Source organism: Rhinichthys klamathensis, unplaced genomic scaffold (assembly GCF_029890125.1).
Source record: "Rhinichthys klamathensis goyatoka isolate OS25496 unplaced genomic scaffold, OSU_Roscu_1.1 h1tg000338l_1, whole genome shotgun sequence".
NCBI classification, from domain to species: domain Eukaryota; kingdom Metazoa; phylum Chordata; class Actinopteri; order Cypriniformes; family Leuciscidae; genus Rhinichthys; species Rhinichthys klamathensis.
In genome coordinates, this window is record NW_026606852.1 from 1,592,331 (window position 1) to 1,617,181 (window position 24,851).

Here is a 24,851-nt window from a genome sequence, read left to right on the forward strand (position 1 = left end):
TTCATCTGTCTGGATGAGGAGAAGCACTTTAGTTTCCATTTAGATTTTTTTTTTTTACTTCTGAGTTATAGGCGTAAGGGGATGATCTGACAGAATGCGTTTTTGCTCTTGAAAACATGCTTTACATTTCAAGTTTGAATTTAAGATAGTTTTCAAAATATGTTACTACAAACTGGAATTCCTTATTGTTGAGCCCGGAGCATGCTCATATTTTATTCTCGCAAGGTTACACGTCTGCTGAACACAGCCAAGGTTTACAGAAAATTATAAGTGGACAGCCTCATTATTATGAGTGGCATGCGTTTGTGTATTTCTTGAGGCTGTTTATTGCGCACGTGTGTGTGGCAAGTGCGTTTTTGTTTTGATGTCTGGGAAGAAAGTTTTTTTGATGACCCTGGATGCCCCACTGAAATACCAGATTCATCATTCCTGTTGTGTTGTGAATCACCATGGAGACATGGAGCAGCTCAATCTCTGTCTCTCTCAGGCATGACTGGAATTAAAGTCAGATAATTCTCACTTTTAAAATCCCCTTCTTCGAAAACGGCCTTGATAGGAAAAGTGCGCAGCAGAACAAGGACAGGAAGTGATCGTTCCTCATTAGGGTCCTGCTCAAACTCTGATGATTACAGTACGAGCACAGCTACATTTCCAGACAGCGCCGGTGAATGAGATAACGACAATGTATTTATATGCATGGCTGCAAAGGTCACTGGGTAATGAAAGCTCCTCCTTTGCCTTTATGCAGGTTGAACCTCATGTCCTGAGTGGCGACTTCCTTTTATTTGAAAAGATTTAAAGGGATGAGTAATGGACTTCTATCCTTGAAGTGTCACTACAGAGCAGAAGAACCAGCAGCCATTAATCACACCGCCACAGAATGAATATAACCACCAGGCAGAAACTTAATGTGTCGCACTAATGTGACTGACTCACATTTGAGTGTTGACATGTGACACCCGCTAAAAATGACTCATGAATGTCATATCTTAAACAGCTAACTGATTTTAACCCGTATTAGCAGGAATGAGACCTGTCTAATTTCATGGCTTAACCCAGAGGGAAGCTTCAATTTCTTTTAGGATAACAGTATTTGGGTTTTTTTGTGCATTTATATATCAATATTACAGCTATCATTTAATTTTTAAAAGTATATATATATATATATATATATATATATATATATATATATATATATATATAACTCATGCTGTATAGTTAAACACTTACTGTAGGCAGGAATCCAAATCCACAGAAGTTTTATTTAAATTAACAAACAGAAGACGAGAGTGTCGATGGAGAAATAACAGAACTACAAAGCTTACACAAGACTAAGGGTATGTTTACATGACAACGATATGCTTAAAACTGAGAAGTTTTTCCTTTGAGTACAGATGGCACCATTGTCAAAACGATCCCCATTCACACGGATCCGCGAAAACAACTAAAAACCCTGTATTCTGCTGCCAGGCCATTAGATGACGATGAAACACTGTAGATTGAACACGTGATACAGATGTGCATGACATCATCGTCTTCAGAGATTCACATTTTTGTTGATTACACTTAGGCCATTTTCAAAAACTTGCACCCTGAATCTCGTTTTCAAAAGTGTGCGTTTTCAGGCACCCAAAACACCTTTGTCGTGTCAACGAACGGCCAAAACGCATAAACGCATAGTTGAAAACAGTGTCGTGTAAACAGCAAATACCAGAACAAAGAACTAACTCAAACTGAGGGATTATATACACAGCAGACAAAGGGATAAGCTAAAAAGACACACCTGAACTCAGAGGAACTCAATCAATTAGAAACCATAGAGAAAAAATAGGGAGAGAACAGAGGAGAACTGAACTAATTAACAGACTAGAAGATTAGCAAAGAAACTCAAACATGAACAAAACAGAGAAACAGATCAAAAGACAAACTCAAAACGTTACTGTGTGTGTGTAATTTTATCAAATTAATTATGATATTTTGATTAATCAATAAAATTTACTGCATATCTTATGTGCATCTCATTTATCAATATTTGTGAGAAATTAAAGTTCAAGATTATGTATTTTATTGTGCAACAGCACAGCAATAATGAATAGACAAAAAAGTTTGACAAAGAGGTTAAGTGTTTTTAAAAAAAAAAACACACACATCTGCACTATTTTTAATATTAATACAATTCATTATTTTTTAATTCGTTTTTAATTAAATAATTGATGCCACTAGTGTCTCAAGCCATGATGTCAAATTAAAAACTGTTGGACTACCCAGCTCTCAGAGCTTAAGATCTTGCCTTAATATTTTTATTATGTAGTAAATGTTTTATCAAAACAATGGTGTACTGTGAATATTGTCATGTCTGAAAGGGTTGCAATGCCCTTTAGCTGTGATTTTATTCATAATACAATGTAGGCCTATTGTGCTTAATTGTGATTCTGTTAAACATAATATTCCATCAAGACTATCAAAACATATCTTTTAATGTTTAAATATGTAATTTTGATTTATCGAAGATGAGTTTTAGGGGATAAAAGTTGTGACTGCAGGGGGGGCGTTCATATTAGTTGTTAATGCTAGATGTACAGTAATTTTTGATAGCTAATGGGACCTTATTGAAAAGTGTAACCAAGATAATATATCATGAAGCATGAAGTCATTTTAGCAATGATTTTTAAAATTGATTTTTTTTTCCCTCAGTGTCCAAGAATTGGGTAATGCTACTGCATGGTCGTTTAACTTCTCTAGTACATTCATTATGGCATATTTTGTCTGCATTTGATGTTCTTATTTGGCATCATGACTGGATTTTACAGATGAAAACCTGGACGGCACCGAGTGATACAGTAATGTCAGGTCATCGGATTTAACTTTACTTTCCCTAAACGTAGTGGTGTGATCGTCTTAACAGAGATTAAGGTGGTCAGCTGAGGTAAATCTGTCTGATTTACTCTTCCTGTTCATGCCGTCTGCCGTCAAGCAGACTACAGTGCTGTTTATTTTCATGACCTGCCACAGAAGCTGTTAAATTATGCATTTCTTCATTAAATAATGCTTTGAATACATGGGGTGCCAAAGACATATGATACAAATAATAAGCTATAGAAAAATTGTGACATGGACTTAAAAAAAAGACTAGAAACTAATTTCTTGGCTGGCATTGATATAAAATGCTATGTTGTTTCTGTCTCTTTCTCCTGCAGTATAAATGACTTTGTATGTTTACCACAGCACAAAGCATCAAACATTTATGACGCAGCCAGACGGAAGAGCTGTAAAGTATCAGTAGAATGAGGTGCGGCAGACAGAGCTCTCTGTAGCTTTACAAAACACGATGCCCGAGAGACCTTTGAGGAAGCTCAAACCTGCTATTTAAATAGTTGTCAATGCTTTAAAGGGATAGTTCACCCAAAAATATAAATTATGTCATTATTTATTCACCCTCATATCATTCTAAACCCGTATGATTTACAGAAAAGGAGATGCTTTGCAGAATGTTCAAGCTGTTCTTTTCCATACATTCTAACATATTTTTGACTAATGCAGTCCATTTGGCACATCTGCTACATTCCAAGTAATCTGATAACATATGATAACTTTGTGTTCTCAAATATTGTTCTCTCACATATTAAATTTTTTAGCATTACTTTCACTTACACTACCGTTCAAGTTTTGAGTTGGTAAGATTTTTTAAATGTTTTTAAAATAAGCCTTTTCTTTAGTTCACTCTCAGTCGAGAACGTCAGACGTAGTCGACTGAATGGGGATCACGCTAGGGAGCCAATCGTCTTCGAGTACTATTGAATGAGCCAATGGAATTTGCGTGCGTGATGACATCACACACTCCGCCCCCGCGGCGCGGGTATAAATACGGAAGTGAATCCACGCACTAGTTGCCTTTCGCTTCGGAGCCGATCGTTTGGATGTCTCTGAAGAGTGCAGTTGGTTTCAAGGAGCGAGTGAGTCGGGGAGTGCGTCGTTCTTGCGAGAAGACCTCCCAGTGTTTGTGTCTCTACAGCGTGAGTGCAGCGGTGATCGCGAGCTTTGACCTCTCAACTGCTGTTTTAACAGCATCAAATTTCATTGTTTGTGTTTGTGTTTGACGGCTGGTTAGAGGGCAAAAGTGAGTGCTTCACTGTTTCAGTTCACTGATTCAGTGCTGCCGTGGTCATTCCCTGTGTGCTCCGGCACTGGTGACGGTCCCATTTCCTAAAAGAGCAACACGGGTGTGAGTGCGTCTTTTCAAGATGCCATTCCATCCGTGCGTTTCTGGGTGTGGTAAGGCTCTGTCCCCCTCTGACGGTCACGAAAGCTGTATCGTGTGTTTGGGCTTACAGCACGCTGAGGCAGCTCTCGTGGATGAGTCATGTTCCCATTGCGGGAATATGACCATCTCTGTGTTGAGATCAAGACTAGTCTACGTCAAAAGCGTAGGTGCAGACCGCCTCTGGGCCCCGCCCTGGTCTCTCTTCTGGGTTACCTTCCCAGAGGAAGACTGGGGTGCCGTCCAAGCTGGGTGATCTGAGGATCACAGTGAGGGGTAATCCGCCCGGCAATGCCCCGTGGATCCCTCACTCCTCTTTTGCACCGCAACCGGTGGAGGTCCCCAATGAACCTGCTGGTTCCTCTGGAGTGGACCGACCAGTAGTTTCATTTGGGGCCCCTCCAGGGGATTGTATGTCTATCGCAGCATCGGATAGGGAGCTGAACTCTGGAGATGATGACTCGGCTGCGCTGCCTCCCTCTGGGAGACCAGCGTTGCCCGAGCCAGATCCAGAGATGTCAGCTATGCTGCAAAAGGCCGCCGAGGCGGTAGGGCTCGCGTGCAACCCTCCACCGTGTCCCGAACCATCTCGGTTGGATGATTGGTTTCTCGGGGCGGGCCGGGCTGGTTATCAGCCCGCCGCCCCGGTGCCATTCTTTCCTGAAGTGCATGAGGAGCTTACGAGGGTGTGGACGGCATCTTTCTCTGCCAGAAACCGCCTAAGTAGCTCCTCCCCCCTCACTACCCTTGATGGGGGAGCGGTGAAGGGCTACGAGACTATCCCTCCGGTGGAGCGGTCTGTCGTGATGCAATTGTGTCGCGAGCCTGTAAGTTTTCGTCCGCTCTTACGGGCAAGGCTTACAAAGCTTGTGGGCAAGCCGCTTCCTCTCTGCATGCCATGGCGTTGCTTCAGGTCCACCAGGCCCAGGCACTCATTAACATGCACGAGGGTAGTCCGAACCATGAGCTCATGGGTGAGCTCCGCACTGCAACCGACCTCGCCCTCCGGGGTGCGAAAGTTGCAGCTTGCGCGATCGGTACGGCGATGTCCACACTTGTGGTCCAGGAGCGCCATATTTGGCTCAACCTAATGTATATGAAAGAAGCGGACAAGGTTCGATTCCTGGACTCTCCCATTTCCCAGGTTGGGTTATTCAGCAACGCTGTGGAGAGCTTCGCCCAGCAGTTCTCTGCAGCCAGCGGCAGACGGAGGCCATCCGGCACATCCTGACCCGGCGGCCACTGCTGCCTTCACCCATCCGCCGGGGACAGATCCTCCGCAGGAGGGGCGCCCAGCCCATCCCAGCTGCTGCCAAGCCAGGTGGTAAGCGACAGCGGAAACGTTGAACCTGAACGGGCCCCCCAGGGATGGAGAAGTTGCTTTTGGAGTGGCCACCGATCCACTCTCTCCTGCCGGTTGGAGGGCTGGTTGAAGTTTTTTAATTATGTGTTCGTCTGTTCTGCCGCTGGCTCCCGTAAAAGTGGTGTCAGCGATGCCCACATTTTCATAAAAAGAGCAAACTTCTCTATTCCTGGCTCCCCAGTCTGGGCGTGTGATACCCTGTATAAAAGCCTTACACCCCTCAGCCCCATCTTGGTCGCCAGCAGGCAGCTTGGTGCGGTTCGAGGACCCGGTCATTCGCCTTCTCACGCATCCCCTGCCGCCAGTGGAGACAGGTAAGTGTTGCACTGCACACTAACACCATTGTTTTCCACTTTGCTGCCCCACCTTGGGTACGTCTGTGGTTTTCTGGGCCTGGTCTGGTTGTAGAAGCAGAAAGAGCTTCCGACCAGTCCGGACCAGGCTATGACCATCAGACTCGGCTATTGTTTGGCTCCGCTCAAGTCAGTGATAATCATCACACTACGTGTTGAGCAGACGTGCTCCTGAAAATTCAGCGATATTCATCACACCTAGTGTTGAGAAGTGCTCCTGTATTTTGCGTGCATATCTATGTCCTACTGGCGAAGGACTTGATATAGCCGTTCCCTCCAGCCGATATGAAGGCCAGTTGTTTAAACTCGTCCTTCATATGGTACCCAGTATGTGGTGGGTCGTGACCATCTTAGCCCAAGTTGGTCTGCAGCATCTGACCTGATGCTGGGAAAGAGAGCTGAAGCAGAATACAGGAAAGAAAGAAGTTATAGCATTGTTTGATGTTCAGCAGATCAACAGCCTGAGCAAACCATCAGTTTAGTTCTAACACGCCCTTCTTGAAAAGGGGTAAGGATACTTAATGTATCAAATAATGAGACTAAGTTTGATACTTGCATGTCTCGTCTATTTGCATAAAACTGTCCTGATGCAATTTATTGAGGCTCCAGTTGATCTTTGCTGATGTGGTCTTGATGAGAGAGAACCAGTGGGAGTCAGAGGATCTTTGGTGAATGGAAAGACAAGGCCGCAGCCTGGCGCAAGCTTGGGAGTCCTTGAGGGACTTCTAGTTCAGCATCATCTTCACATTAGGACTTCTCAAGAAGGGCCAAGAGAGTCAGAGAGCCAGAGGCTAAGAGCGCAAGGGGCTCAGAGCAAGAGCAAGAGGACAAGAGAGAGCTGATCTTGATCAGTGATTTTTAAAGCGTGAAGACGTCACACCCTCTGGAGGTGCGTGAGCCAATGTGAAGCTGTCCCTTTGGAGGGAGTTTTCACGACCCATTGTCTTCTAGCAGGGCATTTAAATGTTTAATTTCATTGGGTGTTTACGAAAAGAATCTACAAGATTCTTATAATACTAATGCGTCATAAAGTTAGCTAAATTAAATGTAAATTAACAAATGGGGGACGAATATTGGAGTTTATAGAGACTAAACATGCTACACATATGATTTTGGTTAACCATAGTATGCAAGTCATGTCACATACCAAAATAGTTTAGAAGAGAGAATACATAGGCCAAACAACATAAAAGGAAAATTATGAGATGGAAAATTAGATACATGTTAATACATTTATCACATGGTTATATATATAGAATATATAGGATTAAAAGGGTTCATTTCTTCTCAGCAAGAATTAAGAGAGTGTCACAACTCTCTGGAAATTCCGTTGGGTCGTAAAGCTTGTTATCAGTCTTAATGTGCCCTGTAACAGGACACCAGGTTCTGCCAGTGGGTAGACTTCATTTGTGGGGGAAGTTTCATAGAACTTTGTTGGCAGAGTGAGTTTGTTGGATTCTTCATTAGATATAATGATTCATTTGTGTGTGTCTGATTGGTCCAGACACTACAGGCCCAAGAGGATAAAGAGGGGTGCAAGGGCCTTGTTCCCTCAGGAACCTGACGATCAGGATGTGCTTCCCATGCTTCTGCATCATGATGTGTGTCAAGTAATAACAGAGGCACATCACTTTGAGGTTGGAGGAAAACAGCCTACTCCAACCCATCTTGCAGGAAAGAGAGCACTGAAATGACCGAACGCTCTCATGATCTTCTCAATGGAGAGACTCACTCAATAGGTTCCACTTCTATTTGGGTGTAAGCACAACTTCTTTTCAGGGAGTGCTCGCCCAAGTGATGGTAACTACCACATATTCCTGCGGTAGCCACGTCCAGTTAGGACCGGCCTGGAATCTCTCCAGGGCTTGAACGTGGGTGCCATCATGCCGCGTCCCTGAAATGTACTCAGGGGAAGTCAGGAAGGCTGTTGAGGGGAACTAGGTCTGGTTGGTATCAAGACCTGTTCCACTCCTGACTTTAGCACAGTAGGTGCAAGCGACATGCGCGCGCAAGACAGGAGCACTCCTCAACACCACATGTGAAGATCACTGAGCTTCAGGAGCATCTCTGCTCAATACCTAAGTGTGATAATTCACTGAGCTTCAGGAGCATTTCTGCTCAACACCTGAGTGTGATGAAATTCACTGAGCTTCAGGAGCATTTCTGCTCAACACGTGAGTGTAACGAAAATCACTGTACTTGAGACTGCGCACAGCGATAATGAACCACATAGCCGCTTTCTTAGAAGGCTCACTGGGGAATGCATTTATGCGGGGCCCCCGGGCCAGCTGGGAGCCAGCGCCAGGGGATGGAGTCTCTACTCTCCCTGGCCATAGCTGTCGTGAGTCTAGTTGGCGGCACGAATGAGCAGACCGGAAGGAACAGTGGGAGAAGCACCTCAGAAGCTTCTGACTCCGAGAAGGTGATGGGTGAGTTTTGACATGCAAAGGGAAGCTTAGCGCAACGGTCGCAATGTTGTCTGTCATATGTTGCGATCCCTACGGTAATCCCATATGTGTATTCTTCCGTGGTACGGCTCCCTACGGTGAGCCCGTGTCTTCCCTCGGCAGATCCTGCTCTCCCGTCATTGGCCGGTTCAGTCTCCCCCTGTCATAGGCTGGATCCACCCCAGTGACCTTTCATATGTTGTACTGCCCGGTCTCCGCCCAGTTCATATGTGTATTCTCCACGTTACCTCCCTTCGGGCAGAATGTGGCTTCCGCAGCGTCCCTTCCTTCTATGTACAGGGAACGCTTTCCCAGTGAGCCTGTAGGTAGAGCAGTGACTTCCCTGGCCTAAAGCCCTGTCCCTTCTCCGCCTTAAATTGCGGGGGGATCATGAGGTTTTTGTCTAGGCACTGGAAGGTGGCAGCTTTAGTGGCGTGTTCAATGGTTGATCCCCATTCAGTCGACGTCGACTATGTCTGACGTTCTCGACTGAAAGGGAATGTCCTGGTTGCGTATGCAACCCACCATTCCCTGAAAGAGGTCCCCTTTCCACTACCGCTGGACCACCGCTGACTCCGAGTTACGCTCGGCTCCTCAGCAAAAAAGCAACTAGTGCGTGCATCCACTTCCATATTTATACCCGCGCCGCGGGGGCGGAGTGTGTGATGTCATCACGCACGCCAATTCCATTGGCTCGTTCAATAGTACTCGAAGACGATTGGCTCCGTAGCGTGATCCCCATTGCGTCCTTCGTTCCCTCCTTCAGGGAACGGTGGGTTGCATACGCAACCAGGACGTTCCTTGTTTCCTCGTTCACCAAGGCTGCATTTATTTGATAAAAATGCATTTAAAACAGTAATATTGTGATTTATTATTACAATTTTACCCTTAAATGCATGAATGTTTTGCCAATCATTTTCACATATTCGGGAATATTACTTTAGCGACCCGGATCTATATCTAACACAGATGGATCTCTACCTGACGCGATAATATAAAACTCTGATAACTGATATTAGAGTAACAATTACAAAAGAAACAAATAAAGCATATTTTGTTATCTTTTGGAGCTCGAAAGGGTTCAGTTTGAGCAGATGTTTTATACCATCATCACTGTCCTCGTCGGAGCTCATTTCCCAGTACATTCAGCATCTGGCTCATATTCGCGATCTCAAACATCAAAACTTTCATTTTTTAACATCTTCAAAATCAATATTTTTATCGCTGACAGCTTCTAAAACAGATCCGCCATCAAGTGGCGGTGACACTAATATTTGATGCGTTCAGTACTTTCTCTGCAGTAAATCGCTGAGCCATTTAAAGTTTTGCTGATGATACTTCCTATTCTTTTGTTTTCTGCCTGCAGTAACTATGAGTGAAACGTAACTTCATCATTGTGTATCAGACATTGCCACCTTGTGGAATAAAGGTGAATTGCACTTATTCAGTCATCAAATATTCAATTATTGTTGTGCAGAAAAAAATTATATTTACACTGTTACACACCTCAAGTCGTTAGCGACAAAAAATGTATGGGAAAACAGACATTCTTCTATAATTTTATTATTTATTCTTGTTATATAATCAATTGATTGAGGAATACTAAGAAGGTTGATGTCTAACTTTAAAAAAATGAATAAGGAAGAGGGTAGTGAATGACATCCCGGGTCACTAAAGACCGTTTAAGGGTCAAAATAACTGTTTTCTATTCTGTTTAGAATTTAATATATTAAAATGTAATTTATTCTTGTGATAAAAATAGCTGAATTTTCAGTTCCAGTCTCCAGTGTCACATTATCCTTCAGAAATCATTCTAATATGCTGATTTGGTGATCAATAAACATATTTTGTTATTATCAATGTTGAAAACTGTCGTGATGTTTAATATTCTTTTTGTGGAAACCGTGGTGCATTTTTTTTTTCCAGGATTCTTTGAGGAATAAAAAGTTCAAAAGAGCAGCAATTATTTGAAATAAATATATTTTGTATCACAATTTTTTACTGTCACTTTTCACTAACCCTTAATGTGGCAGAATAACTGTTTAATTTCTTTCAAAATAAAAATCTTATTGATCTAAACTTTTGAATGCTAGTGTACATTGCAGTGGCTTTTGATGTGATTGATGTAAAAGCTGAAGGGTGTGTGTCATTTTAAATTATTAATGACTTAACTTTCACAATATCTAAGAAATTGTATGACTTCAAAAGACTTGAAAAATGGCAAATGATGACATTTTTGTCCTTTTCGGAGCTTGAGAGCCACTGATTTATGCCTTTAGTTGTATGGACAATAGCAGCTAGAAAATATGCTGCAAATGACTATGATTTAATGTCATAGAAAAAATATATAATTAAGCCCCTTTTGAAGCAGTGATAACAATAGCGATCTAAAATTATATAATAATGTGATGCATAGAATTAAATAATGATACACCAGATTTGGTCATTTAAATCTAAGTAGGTCTGCTCTAGGGATGTGTTGATACTAACCGTGTTCCTCCCTTAGGGTACGCCTGCCAGTAAAGTACGCTACAGAGTGGATCAGGATCTGTCACCATACAGTGGAAGTATCTTTGATGTAGAGACGGACACAGGAAGAATTATCACCAAAGTCAACCTGAATGAGCAACCCAACACCATTTTCAAGGTGAGTCTGGGCCGACAGGCTGTTTTTCTACTGTTATGTACTTCACTTGTGTCAAAATCCAGTTTGAATCCAGCCTAGTGTGATTTAAAGTGCCCCTATTATGCTTTTTTAGGATATTAGCTTTCATGTAGCGTGTAACATAGCTGTTTGTGAATGTAAAAGGTCTGGGAACTAAAAGTAAAAGTCCACGATAAATGGAGTTATTGTCTCCTAAAAGAAAGAATGATTCTGAACTGCCTGAAAAGAGTCGTCAGTAATTCCAGTCTCACTTACTTTAGCAGTAGTAAAATCTACTTTACTACTAGAGTTCTCAACGGGCCTGAAAATTACAACCCGACCCGACTCGGCCCGTGGCTTTTAAAGCCCGGACCCGATGTAACCCGACACATCAACATGAATTATCTGCCCGAACCCGGCCCGCGGCCCCTTTTCTTCTCATACACGTATTATCATGACCAGCAGACGGGAATTCAAATCAACCTTTAATCTTCGCGCCTTTTAACAATACAAACAATTGAAACAATAAACTTTAAATATATAAATAGGCTATATAAATATGCCTTAAATAAAAATCTTCACACAATAATAAATAAAAAGAACTCAAACATTTACCCAGCCAGCGGGCGGGCTACTTTTCACACCACACAATTTTTGAAGAGTTTTGAAACAAAATAGGCCTAGCCTACAAACATAATCGTATGCTTATAAGGCATCGTGGAGGAACAGTAGTGCGTGCACAGTGGATGGACTGAGGTGTGCTCTCCTCTCTTCAATGGAACGGCCAGCCACCCACGATGCACGTTGCACGCAGCAGCCAGACTTTCTTTACGGTGAACAGCAGCGATAATTAATTTTTTTTTTATTTTTTTTTATTTTTTTTACTGAGCGGAAAAAAAGATTAAGCCCGTGGTCCGACCCGACCCGAGTCATTTGCTTATATTTTCGACCCAAACCCGCGGGTCCCGTCGGGTTTGTCGGGCCGACCCGACCGGTTGAGAATTCTATTTACTACTACTACTAAATTAGCATAATGCCAGGCTATGGTCTTCATTGGCTGCTCACGAACAATGTCTACTTTAGCCCTCAAACACTGCTCTGATTGGTCAGATGGCTCAGTCTGTTGTGATTGGTCTACAGCTTACAGAGCATATCGGCAACAAATCACCTACGAGTAAGTCGGTCATACTAAAGTCTTATAATAACGGTGGTCTGGATTTTATTGATTTTGATTTCCTCAACAATACATTAAAAATTAATGGGCTGAATCAATAGCTATCAAAACCAGCAAACTTGTTTTTTCACAACTTGGTGGCATTCATTTACTCTTAATGTGTAATTATGACATATCTACACTTCCTATCAAACTTTACATCTTTCATCGACAGGTTCTCTGAGCATGGGCTCTAATTCATAAATATATTTTTTCACCACGGAGGTGTTTTATTTGGAACAATAAAAACAATTCATTCAAGAACACATCTTTATTTTATGATAATTGGTTTTGTAATGGTTTGCTTTTGGTGGAGCAGTTGTTTTAATAATCAAGGTATTTTGTTCAGGTACTCACATTTTTGCATCTACTCAAACACTGTAGTTGTATCTAAAGATGAGTTTGGTTCATGTTATCGTCATGTCGAGAAGACGCAAATCCACTTTGCATGTACTTCCAAAGGATGAGGACTCGTGATTTAATTGATATGGTAAAACCGATGCTATTGTTACTGTCCGTATCACTGTGTATCAAGCGCTGAGGAAGCCTCAGGAGCTGAAATTCAGATGGACGCTTTGTGTCCGATATGCGCTGTAAGCTGTAGACCAATCAAAACAGACTGGGCCATCTGACCAATCAGAGCAGAGTAGGCTCGCAGAAAGGAGGGGTTTAGAGAGACCAGATCCTTGATCTAACCGTTTCAGACACTGAGAAAAGAGGTGATGCTGCTATGTGAATGCAAAGCATTTTTAGACCTTGGATGCATGCAAACCTATTGCAGGAGACCTCCAAAACAAAATTTGGAACCTTTAAAATAGTATAATGCGTCATTTTACATCATTTTGTAAAGAACGGAAAGGAGAATTAAAATGGCTTGAATGCATTTGATTTTTGGACATACTAAAGTTACAGATTTTAAGTTTTATGGTTAAAACAGTGTTCAATTTATTATGCATTAGGTATCGTGAACTAACAATGAACTACGTTTACAGCATTTTTTTTAATTAAGGTTAATGCTACTTTATTAATAAACTATTGTTCATTGTTAATTCATGTTCGTTCATAAATACAGTAAATAATACATTAAATAATGTAAAATGTACTTGAAATGTATAAATTAACATTAGTTAATGCATTAAACTTGAAATGTGCTGTAGAATCATTTTTAGTTCTGAACCTCTTTCTAAAGTGTATCGCTTTCATGTTATTGAAATCCAACATCAATCAAAAGTTTTGCTGAGCTGAGGTCAGTTTGACTCTCATTCTAATGTTTTAAGATTATGAGAATTGGAAATGGTTTGTCAGATGGCCGCCAATAAAATACCAGCATGAATTTCATGTCATGTGTCCAGTTGCGCACATGGATGCCTTATTAATAGAAAAGTATGACATAGAGCAACATCTATTGCTTATGAGTCACGCAATTATACTGTTGTCAACCAGAACAGAATTTTGTTGTCTCTCATGATGGAAAAGGCACAAAACACAACAATGACACTATAAAATGTTTATTTATAGCAGTCAATCTCAAGCTAAGTCCAATTATCTCCAATGACAAATGATGTTCTTCAGGGTCAGTGATTTATCATTGTCCATTAAAAAAGAGGGGGGAGTCATTGGATTAAAATGATAACAATTGCGTATGTGTATTTATGATATAACATTCACAGACTCGTGAACTCTTTAGTTACTGTCTCCTCTACTATGACCTGAATCAATACATAAATTAATTAGCCTAACGTTAAGTGAGATTAAATCAATTTACCATTGAGCAAATGTAGGTTTTACCGTGTTCATTTGGGAATAGTGGCTGACAAGTTGTTTAATCAATAAAATGCACATCTACATTTTTTTTTTAAGATTTAGAAAAGCAGCATTCATCCTCTCTGTATACTTTGTGCCACTATAAAGTGGCTGAGCAAAAAAACAGCAATGTTTTTGTAATGTTTTTTTTTTGTACATATTTACAGCGAAAAACTTTTTTTGTGTGTGGCTCAATGTTTATGGTTCAATGACAAATAATGATGTCCAAAATAATGAAAATTTTAAATGTTTTTAATATATGTGCCATTTATTTGTTCAGTCATGTTGATTTCAAATACTTTTGAGGAAAAAAAAGAAATAAAATTAATTAGGAATGGCTACATGTTTTAACCATCAAGTGAAAAGTAATGGAATTTTTTTCATTTTACCTTGAATACGCACGAGTGTACCGACTTTATTTTCAAACAAGTTTTAAAGTAAAGTAAAATAAAATACATACATGCATACATACATAGATACAATTTACAGAAACCTATATTTTACAGAAGAAATACACCAACTCAATGTCACTTCTAGAATTGCTCCCTTTTGAAGATGATGTAAAAAGCATGTGATAAATGACTCAATGCTGGGTTGTTACGTTTGACAATGGAGCTGGGTAACACAAAAATATTTTTATGGAAAAACAAATCACCTATACGAGTAAATCGGTCGTACTAAAGTCTTTTATTGATTTTGATTCCCTCAACAATACATTTAAAACTAATGGGCTGAATCAATACCTATCAAAACCAGCTTCTATTTGGAATGTTTTTCCTCAACTTGTTTTTGCACAATTTGGTGGCATTCGTTTTCTCTTAATGTTTAATTATGACATATCTAAATTCTCTATCAAACTTTACAACTTTCATCGACAGGTTCTCTGAGCATGGGCTCTAATTTATAATTAAAAAAAAAAATCTTTGGAACAATAAGAACAATTTATTCAAGAACAAATCTTTATTTTATGATAATTGGTTTAGTAATGGTTTGCTTTTGGTGGAGCAGTTGTTTAATAATCAAGGTCTTTTGTTCAGATACTCACATTGTTTCTCCAAATACCAAATATCAATAAAACCCCAAACGAATTTACAACAGTTATGGAAGCTATTGCATATTCTGGTTTGTGTATGCCATTTAAAAACGGTAATCACTCTTCATTGCTTCTGCATATTTTCCTAAACCTTGTAATACACCTATTGGTCAAATTACTTTTTCTGAGTTAAGAGCCAAAAATGATAAAATAAGATCTTTATTTCTTATGAAATTGATTTGTAATCTCCGTATGGATTAATTTGTTTGATAACATTGATTGGAAAATGTATTGTCTTTTTGGAGTGTAAGATTCTGCCAGGCTTCTCAATACATCTGAGAAAACATTGTATTTGGGTAGTTCGACTCACAACATAAATGATCTGTTTGGAAAATAGAAAATGCTAATAAGTTATATATAATAATATAATGGCCCTCTTATTTTTATTTTATTTTATTTATTTTTTCTGCTGTATGGTTATTTTTCTGTATGTTCCCGTCAGCAATAAAAAAGTCTGATGCATACGACACACAAAAAATGGGAAACACTTTGAGATTTTCAAAGTCGTCATCTGATTGGTTGAATTCTCCAGGATTTCCAGGAGATGTGTGTGTCACATTTTTCAACGGTCCACCTTGAAACAAAGCTGTCGTAATGCCAAACCCCCTCATGGAAGAAGAAAGCCGTCGTGTTTACAACTATGAAAATGAGCCCTTTTTTTTCAGGATCAACTAAACGCTGGATTTTCAAAAGTATGTGATGTTTGCAGCGCCATTGTACAACGTTCTTGAACGAATGATTTGTTTGCTGCGCGCTGGTCTGTTATCGTAGGGACATTGACTTTGCATTTTCACGCCCCTAAACGTGACGTGGAACAAAACGAACTGCGATTGGTTGCTTTACATGTCGGTGAGACGTCTTCTTGGGTGGTCCTTGACAAATGAAAGCTGATAATGATGTGGCAGGCAAAAGTTTCATTCTTTTATATTTTAAATGTTTTTAATTTTCTTTTATTAAATATAAACATTCTGCAAAAATGTGTTTTTTTTTAAACTAAAAGAATTTCATTTTTTAAATTTCATCTAGACAATGTCCCACAAAAATATCAACATTTTAATTCAGACACAAATCATTGTCTGTATGAACTGCATTTTAATGTATTTTTCATACCCTCTTCTCATAGCTGGTGGTCATCGCCTATGACGATGGAGAGCCGGTGAAGATGAACAGAACCACAGTAGAAATCACTGTGCTTCAGCCCTCCAGGATTCCCATCTTCACTGAGGAAGAGTACAGGTGGGTGCCGTTGTCTGTAGAGAGCAAAGGAACAGACATTTACTTATTTATGACATGTTCTCTTTGAGCTCTGTGAGTCAGAATTAGTTTAGCACATATTCCCTGCAGGCTGATTCAGAATCTCTGCATGAGTAATGAGTGTTATCTGTGAATATGTGACTAGAATTGCAGGCAGCCAGGTTGACTATGACTATGGAGCTGGTCTACAGTTCTCAAACGCTGTTGTTTCCAAAGGGTACGTCCGCAGCTTGTCAGTAATGTGGATGTTGAAGAGCCTGGATTAGCATGACAGGGGCTTTAAAATTTAATGTTAGAGAAGTTTTTTGATTTTGATTAATTAAGACACAAAGGGCAAGATTTACTAAACAGGGCAAATTAGCGTGAGAGCGCAATTCTAAAAAAGCGCCCGATGGGAGTGGAGAGTTCTGCGCGTGATCTACTGACGTGTTCTTTAATTCTACGCAAATTAAAGAACACAGACGCAGCCGGATCATTTACAGAATGACAACGCAATCTACCAAGAGCAGCGCGAATTAGCATCTGGTTTAAGACATGCTTTTTTGGGGGCGGTAAATAATGGCACAGATACCAGTAAATTGACGAGCACAAACCTTAGTAAATCACCTTGCGGGATTCATTTAAATACTTTCCTCCCATACATTTTGCATCTGAAAGGGAAACTCCTACAAATGCATATGCAATAAGGTCAGCCGCAAAAAATAACTGTCCATGCCTTTTCAGTGCTGATTTTTCACTGCGTGTCTTTAGTACATCCTGACTGTAGTTTTTTAATGCGAAAAGAGAGTTTGCACTGGTGCAAGCTGTTAGTAAATCTGGCCCAAAGTCTTATGATGCGGTTGAGGAACACAAATGAAATCATAATGTCTCAAACTTTCATGTAAATTTTAGCTTTTAACTTCTGAACCAATTTGTCTAGACACATTTTTATTTTGTCTGATACCTTGGGTCAACTGACCAGATTTTCAACCATTTTGAAAACTTTTTTCACACCTTTCCTTCACACTTTCTCACACTTTTTCCCCTTTTTTGAATCTTCTACCTTTTGTTTTTAGAGAAAGATCGCTCTCAGTCCATTTATGTTATATTATATTATATTATATTATATTATATTATATTATATTATATTATATTATATTATATTATATTATATTGTATTATATTATATTATATTAGGTAATTATTTTGCAACCTTTATTACACCTCAGAAAAATACAGAGGTCTGTTCCTCCATGCCTTGGACAGCATAATCTGTTCCTATGTCTGTATATTTTCACCAGGTAAAAACTCCTGCCGCTCCCGTCTTTTACCTGTCAATCCTTTTATTCATTTCTTTGACTTTCTCTCACTGTTGTTTTCCCCTTTCATTCTCTCTGTAAAGGCATGCGGCAGAAAGAAGGTTGTGTTCTTCTGGTCTGAAATAATATATTATTTTATTGTGTACTTTGTGTGTACTATGTACTACTTCGTGCATAAAATGAAAAAAAAAAAATTATGGAAAATAAGCTAAATAAAACTTAAGCCAGAAAAAAATTAACTTTCTGTGAGGATTTAAGGAAGGAGCTGTAATTTTTTTCCTGCTTTGAGCAGATGTGTGTCATTTTCAAGATGGCGTAAAACAGGGGTATTTTATCAATGTTCTAAGAGGTCCGGTCTCTATTTTCTTCCTAGCGGAGATCCGGACAGTGATTTTTGGTAACAGTTATACATTTCCATCGTGGCAGCCCTAGTACTTTGTAAAAGAAAAAATCCTAAACACTCAAAATAGTCATCAAGGATGAGAATCTTGGACCCCGAGGGCCAAAACAGTGATGTCTATGAATTTTTGCCAATATTTACCAAACCAAGTAAATATTTCTCCCAACTGGATATGATTATAAAGAGGTAAGAGCAGGTGTTTTATCAGGCTATTTCTTATTATTACTATTATTTTACATTTAGACACCTACGTGTATGGCACATAGAAGGACTGAGAAAACATACTGGCTGACTCTTAAGAAAAGTATGGACCATTTTTATATTTTGTTCAAAGTTATAAACTATTAAAAACAATCAACGTACATAATCTAATGATCAGTACTCAATAAAGGTATTTCAAAGTGCTTTGTCTTCAGCCATCTTTACATATTTTTTCAAACTATAACATTGTTTATTATGAAATGCTCTTAAAAGTTTGGGTCCAGATAAAATATTAGAGAATGTAGTACAGAAAGAGCATTACCGTAAACTACCCTAATCGCTTGTGGTGTGTACCGCTCCGTTGTTTTAATACGCTGCTCACTTTAAACTGTAGAAACGGTAAAATGACGCAATTATGTCCAGCAGTCCGGATGGAACCAAGCCAGTCCGCCATTTGAATACCACTGGAGAAAAACATCCAATGCCTTCAGAAAGTATTTAGACCCCTAAAAATGGGCCTTTATATGTATTCAGGCATTTTATGCGGTACTTTGTAGTGGTGACTTGGGTGGCAATTACAGCATTGAGTTGTCTTGTTTGTTCTAGCAGACAATCTACTGGGATTTTAGCTGTTTCTCTGTCAGATTGAGTGTGACTGTCATTATTGATGTGTCCAACTTAAATCCTTGGCAGGACCATTCAGGTCATTCAGGATTCTTTCCTGAAGCATTGTGATGGCTGTTTGCTCCTGTACGTTACTTCTTCCAAATGGTCTGGGAGTTTTCTTCTACTGTGAGGAGCAGAAACTCTTCCATGTTGTGAACGTTTGTTTCTGAGGTCAGGATCTCTAAAGTATTGCCTTCATCTCAGAGTCCTACTGATGTTCTCACACCAGCAGTTTCCATAGCAATTACGAATAAAAAGGCAGTCTATTTTAGGCTTCAGACTGAGAGATGGCCATTCATCGGTAAGATTGATACATCACAGCTGGCTCCTGAAATGAGCTAAACTCCAGTGCTCAACGGGCCAGTGTCCCATTCTCATTAGCATAGCTGGATGTAAAGCCCAAAGACCTTCAACAGTTCATTTGTCTGTCTAAATGAACAATAAATGACCTGACAACATGTGCATGAAATTATATCAGCTTTTGATGTGTAAAATAAGAATATTTCAGTTGAATGCAAAATACATAAATAAACTTTTATTCATAAATAAATATGCAAATCAGCATATTAGAAAGATTTTTGAAGAATTATGTGACACTGAAGACTGGATTAATGATGCTGAAAAATCACCTGACATTACAGGAATAAATTACCTTTTAAAACATATTTAAATTGGAAACAGTTATGTTAAATTGTAATTATATTTTACAATATTACTGTTTGTATCAAATAATTGCAGCATAAGTGACCTACCTACCAAAACAAACGATAATAAAAAAATTATAATAACAAAACAAATAGTTTTCCACAATATTTCTACTTTCTCTGATTATTAAAAAAATATATATTGGCCTTTTTTTGGCTATTGTACCTTTCAGACTTTAAATCGCTTAATATATCTAAAAATGTCTTCCCTTCCTCCTACTTTATGATAATTCGTCTAACCACGTTTCTGGACACAAAATAAATGTGTTATTGTATTCATGGTTGTGATTTCGTGACAAACTGTTTTTAATACTTAAGGTCCTTTCACACTGGACGCGATTTTGACGCACGAATAATTTTATTTTTTGATCAGCTGTTTGTGTAATGAGTGCTTCCACACCGAACGCGAATGTGCTGCGGCGGAAAAACGACTTTTATTTTTTTTTCGCTTCAATGACGATTTTTTTTTTTTACTTTTGCGGCGACAGAAAATCACATACAAGGAAACAAAGGTGACGTCACAGCAACAATGACGCATCTTCTTCTTACTAATGGATTGTTTATTTTATTGCAATGTAAACGTAGCCCCTGATGATTTTAAGAGGACAGCTCACTACTGTACGTTCACACCGCCGCCGACTTGAGCGGCAAAGAAGCTCTGGCCGCTCTGTCGAGTACACTTATCAAAAAGTACGGGGAAGCTTGTTGACGCTTTGGCCGCTCTGACGTAGCAGCATTATGTTCGAGAGAAGAGAAGTGTCACAACAACATGAAATGTAAACAAAAAGCAAGCAATACATTGAAACTAGAAACCTTTTATAATGACAGCATTTTTATATTGCCTATTCCGCATCTCAATGCACGCATAAAGCTTGCCACAAAGAACCGGCCAAAGTAAGGATTATGCATTAAACATTTGAATTGTTTATTAATAAACTAGTGTTTTTTGTCAGTTTTCGGTTCATTTATTAGAAGAGCTCCAGTTCACGCGCCAGCGCCTCCGTGTCCTAATTATATTGTCTACTATATTTGCTTCTTATATATTAATCCAGGCAATTTTTTTGACGAAACATTGATTAAAATTCAGATACAATTTATACAAAACGAAATTCACTTTAAAGAAAGGCTTTCTACAAAACAAAACTTAATAAGTGGTCAAAATTATGTCTGACACATTCCAAATGTTTTCGATATATTGGTCATCTTATGATATATTGGCTATCTTACTCATCTCATGCGGTTCCCTTTTCATATAGGTTATCAATGAAATAAAAAAAATAACATTATATTATTTAAACATATATATGAAACGTATGTTTAAGTTTTTTAACTTATATTTAAGCGTCACACTGCTCCGCTTTACTGACATGCTCTGGTGTGTGGCCAGAGCCACACACCAGAATAATAAAGTAATATGAAACACACAACCATGAATGTTGAAAATATTCAAAATCAATTCTTTCCCTCCTAGTCAAAAATATTATAAATCATCAGCACGCACTTCATCAACTCACCGGAGACACCAACTATCTCAGCTATTTTATCCCATGCCTCGTTCTTTTGTAACTGGTCCCTATAAGCAAACAACGTCATGTCATAGGCTAAGTGATAGATAGGAAAAGCCAGCTTCCAATGAAAATGTATGACTTCCGGTAGCTTTGGAAGCTCAAGTCGGCGGCGGTGTGAACGTACAGTTAAGTAGACTGCCAGAAGCTGCTCCGGATCGATTGGTTCCCTGAAGTTTGTGTCTGAAGGAGCTCCTCAAATTGTCCTACAGACATCCGAAAGTAAGTGCGGAAAAAACGCCATGACAAAGTGTTAGCTCCTGTACAAGATTAGCATACTCCCCTTCAGACTCTCTGTTCTTTAAGATTGGGTGCACCCAAAACCTTCTTTTCTGTCTTTTAAAGAAAATGAAAAGCTCGTCTTCACTGGATGATGATGATGATGATGAAGTGTCCATGTTTTCTCAGCTGTTGGCGCGGAAGTTTTGGAATGTTGAAGCTCTGAACGTCGCAAATCTGCGTCGCGGCTGATGTGAATGGTTTTGACGTGAACTATTCGCACGTGAACTATTCACTTTTTCGTTACGCGTCCGGTGTGAAAGGGCCTTTAATAACGGGTCGTTTGGACTGAGCAGGGAGTTTTAAAGTCCCCCTGCAGTCTGAAAACTCATCTTTGATAATCAATTATTTTCCTGTGAAAATAATTTGTCATGCCTTAAAATAGCTTGAATGTACAGTAACTCTACACCCTTGCTTCATTAAGTCTACACGGATCCATGAAAATGCAAGGTAGTCCCCGCCTCCACTCACTCATACAAGCTCGGATTACCTGATCCGCTCGGTCAACTGTAGTAAACGCTGCTACACAGTGGCAAGTGGAAATATTGGTTTAATTCAGCCATATGTTTGAACCAGGAACTAATTCAAAAGAAGAGGAAGAGTGAATTATACAGGCTCATCTACTGGTTGATGTATCCAAATGGTGATGTGTTTTATGTATCGCTCTCTACAACGTCAGACACATAACGGTAATTAATATGATTAGCCTTTGGCTTGACTATGTTATTGAACTGCTAAAATGTGTTGCTAATGTTACACAAACCATGTTCCTGTTCGCCACCTCAGAGTCAGACAGCTGGCCTTCTAAAAATCAGCATCCTTAGAAACGTTCTGAACATCATAGAAAGTCAGTGGGGAAAGGCATATAGTTCATTATAACATAATATACATCACATGCGTAACCCACCCGCTATATTACTATATGCAACCAAACTGTCCTGTTCCTTCTTAAAGATGTTCTTGTGCTCCCTGTGGAAAAGCCCTGCCCCGCATCTTGAGGGGATTGGTTACAGGGGTTGTATTTTCTAGTATTTTTTTTTTTTTTATGTTTTCCAAAAAGGAGGTTTTGTTAGAAATGACTTGAGAAGATAATAAAGTTGTATTCTGTCTCTTTCCAGCGTTGGGATTTGAGTTTTTTAGCCCATTCAACTGTAATGTTATGCAGTCTGAAGTCCATTCTGAGTGAGCTTGGTGTTTAAAGGGGTCTGTGTGTTGACTGAAGCAGTGGGCCAGAGAGAACACTTCACAGGAAGCTCTAATGGCGTGAGCTATAGAGAGCATGCAGCGTTTCTCTGTAGACCTCATTAGGCTGTGGACTGCAGCTGGAACACTCTGGAGATCTGATTAAAACGGCGTAAATGAAGACTTATGAATCTCTCACACACATTCAGTATTTTTTAACAATGAGGGGAAAAGTGCTGTTTTGGATATAGACCTATCATGTATTGTTGATCAAATTCAGTTATTCGACTGCTTGATGTTTATAACTGTAGACAGATTTGATCATTAAAATATTCACATTACATTTTTCATCACGGTATACAGGGATGAATATTTTGGCGGGTATTTGTACTTCCTAACTAACATCTCTGAGGACAAGTTCATACATACTCAAGGTTGGTTTAATAATTCTTGTTTACCAACAAGTGACACACACACACACACAAGTGCATACTGCAGAGAAGTTGTCTTCTGTTGTCACGTCTTGTCTTCATCATCGTGTGCTTTGCCCAGGGCTTCTGTCGCATTGACACCTCGCTTTCAAGCACACTGGATGGATCTCACAAAAGCTGTCAAGAACATGTCTGGGTCATATTTCACCCCAAAACAAAGACATAAATGATGTTTTGCATGAAGACAAAAATTATATTTGCAGCATGGTTAAATCAAAATTATCTTATTCTCATTCCTTGAAAAAAGCATATTATTTAAATGTTTTAAAGTATACCATGGTTGTAAGTGTTATATATGTATAATGAATTTAATACACAAAAATACTGTATTACAGTCAAGAAAATGGAATGTCAACGGAAACTTTTCTGCATGGAAAAAGTTTTTTTCATGCAGAATATATTTTTGCACATTGTATTATTTTCTTTCGATTTGAAGGTGAAATGTGACCTGAACATGTTTAGTTTTTTTGTGAATTTATAAAATTGTATTATTCATGCATCAGTTTTTTTTGTATTTGCATGTCTGTGGGTGTGTGAGATGAAGGGAAGGAGAACAAAGAAAATCTAAACTCTTTATTCAGCCTAAAGAAACAAAGAAAAGAAAGAAAAGTCTGTATACGTTTCTTAATTTCTCTTGTATTATTTATTGCTACAGGCCAACTGAACTTTTGCTCAAATTAATGCGATTGTTTTCTCTTTTGCTCTAAAGTTGGGTGTGTGAGAGTTATCACCACTGTATATAGGGGTTATTTCATTTTATATTGAATTTCATCCAAAGATTTGTACAAAACACTGAGAGTGCCATGATCCGGCCTTCTTGTCCTTGATTTCCTCTAGTCTTGAGGCTTGATCATGACAGACCCGTGTTTTGTGTACAAGCGCATGGCCTATTGCTTGGGCCATGTGCTTGTGTTGTCTCGTTACGTCACCCCGCCCCCTTGTTATCCTCGTCTTGTCATTATTGTCTAGTCAGTTTCACCTGTCCTTGTCTAGTCAGCTTTACCTGTCTTTGTCATTAGTGTTCCCTTTTTAATCCCCCTGTGTTTGCTGTCCTGTGCTGGTTCATTGTGATTCTTATCTGTGTGTGAAACTTTGTGAGAGTCCCTGTGAGTATTTGTCAAGAGTATTGTCCAGAGAGAAATCCTGAAGCTTTGTGAGAGTCCCTGTGAGTATTTGTCAAGAGTATTGTCCAGAGAGAAAACCTGATTTTATGTTTGCTGTTTTGTTTATCGTCTAGTTATTTGTCAAGTCTCAGTCTAGTTTAGTCATTCCTGTTCCAGTCTTGTTTTGCCCCCTCGTGGGTTTTGTTTTCCCTGTTTTTGTCAATAAATTAATGTTGAGTGTTGCATACTGTCTGCGCTTGGGTTCATCCATTACCTTCATGACAGAGAGAACTTTTTTTCTGACAATGTTTTTGTCTAAGACTTCATCGGATCTGATTCAGACCGATAATCAAAACATAGATTGAGTAGATCGAGTGGATCGAATCCATCAACACCCCCAAAGCTTGCACCTTTACCTCTTCCTGCGGGTTCAACATTTCATTCTGTAACATTAGGCAGTTTTGATGTAGGCTATATGCTGGTTAATGTTTGATGATCGCAGTAGTTTACATGTACGTAAGCAATGCTTCTATC

The 24,851-nt window shown here is 39.3% G+C and overlaps 1 protein-coding gene across 1 annotated transcript in view; it reads left to right on the top strand.

Annotated features, from left to right (window-relative positions):
- The window catches only part of pcdh15a (protocadherin-related 15a), a 275,961-nt gene that overhangs the window by 189,608 nt on the left and 61,502 nt on the right, over positions 1-24,851 (top strand). Inside the window, exons 23-24 of the mRNA XM_056272451.1 lie at positions 10,928-11,068; positions 16,298-16,410. Coding sequence (XP_056128426.1) covers positions 10,928-11,068; positions 16,298-16,410 — 254 coding nt within the window. The remainder of the gene's footprint in view (positions 1-10,927; positions 11,069-16,297; positions 16,411-24,851) is intronic.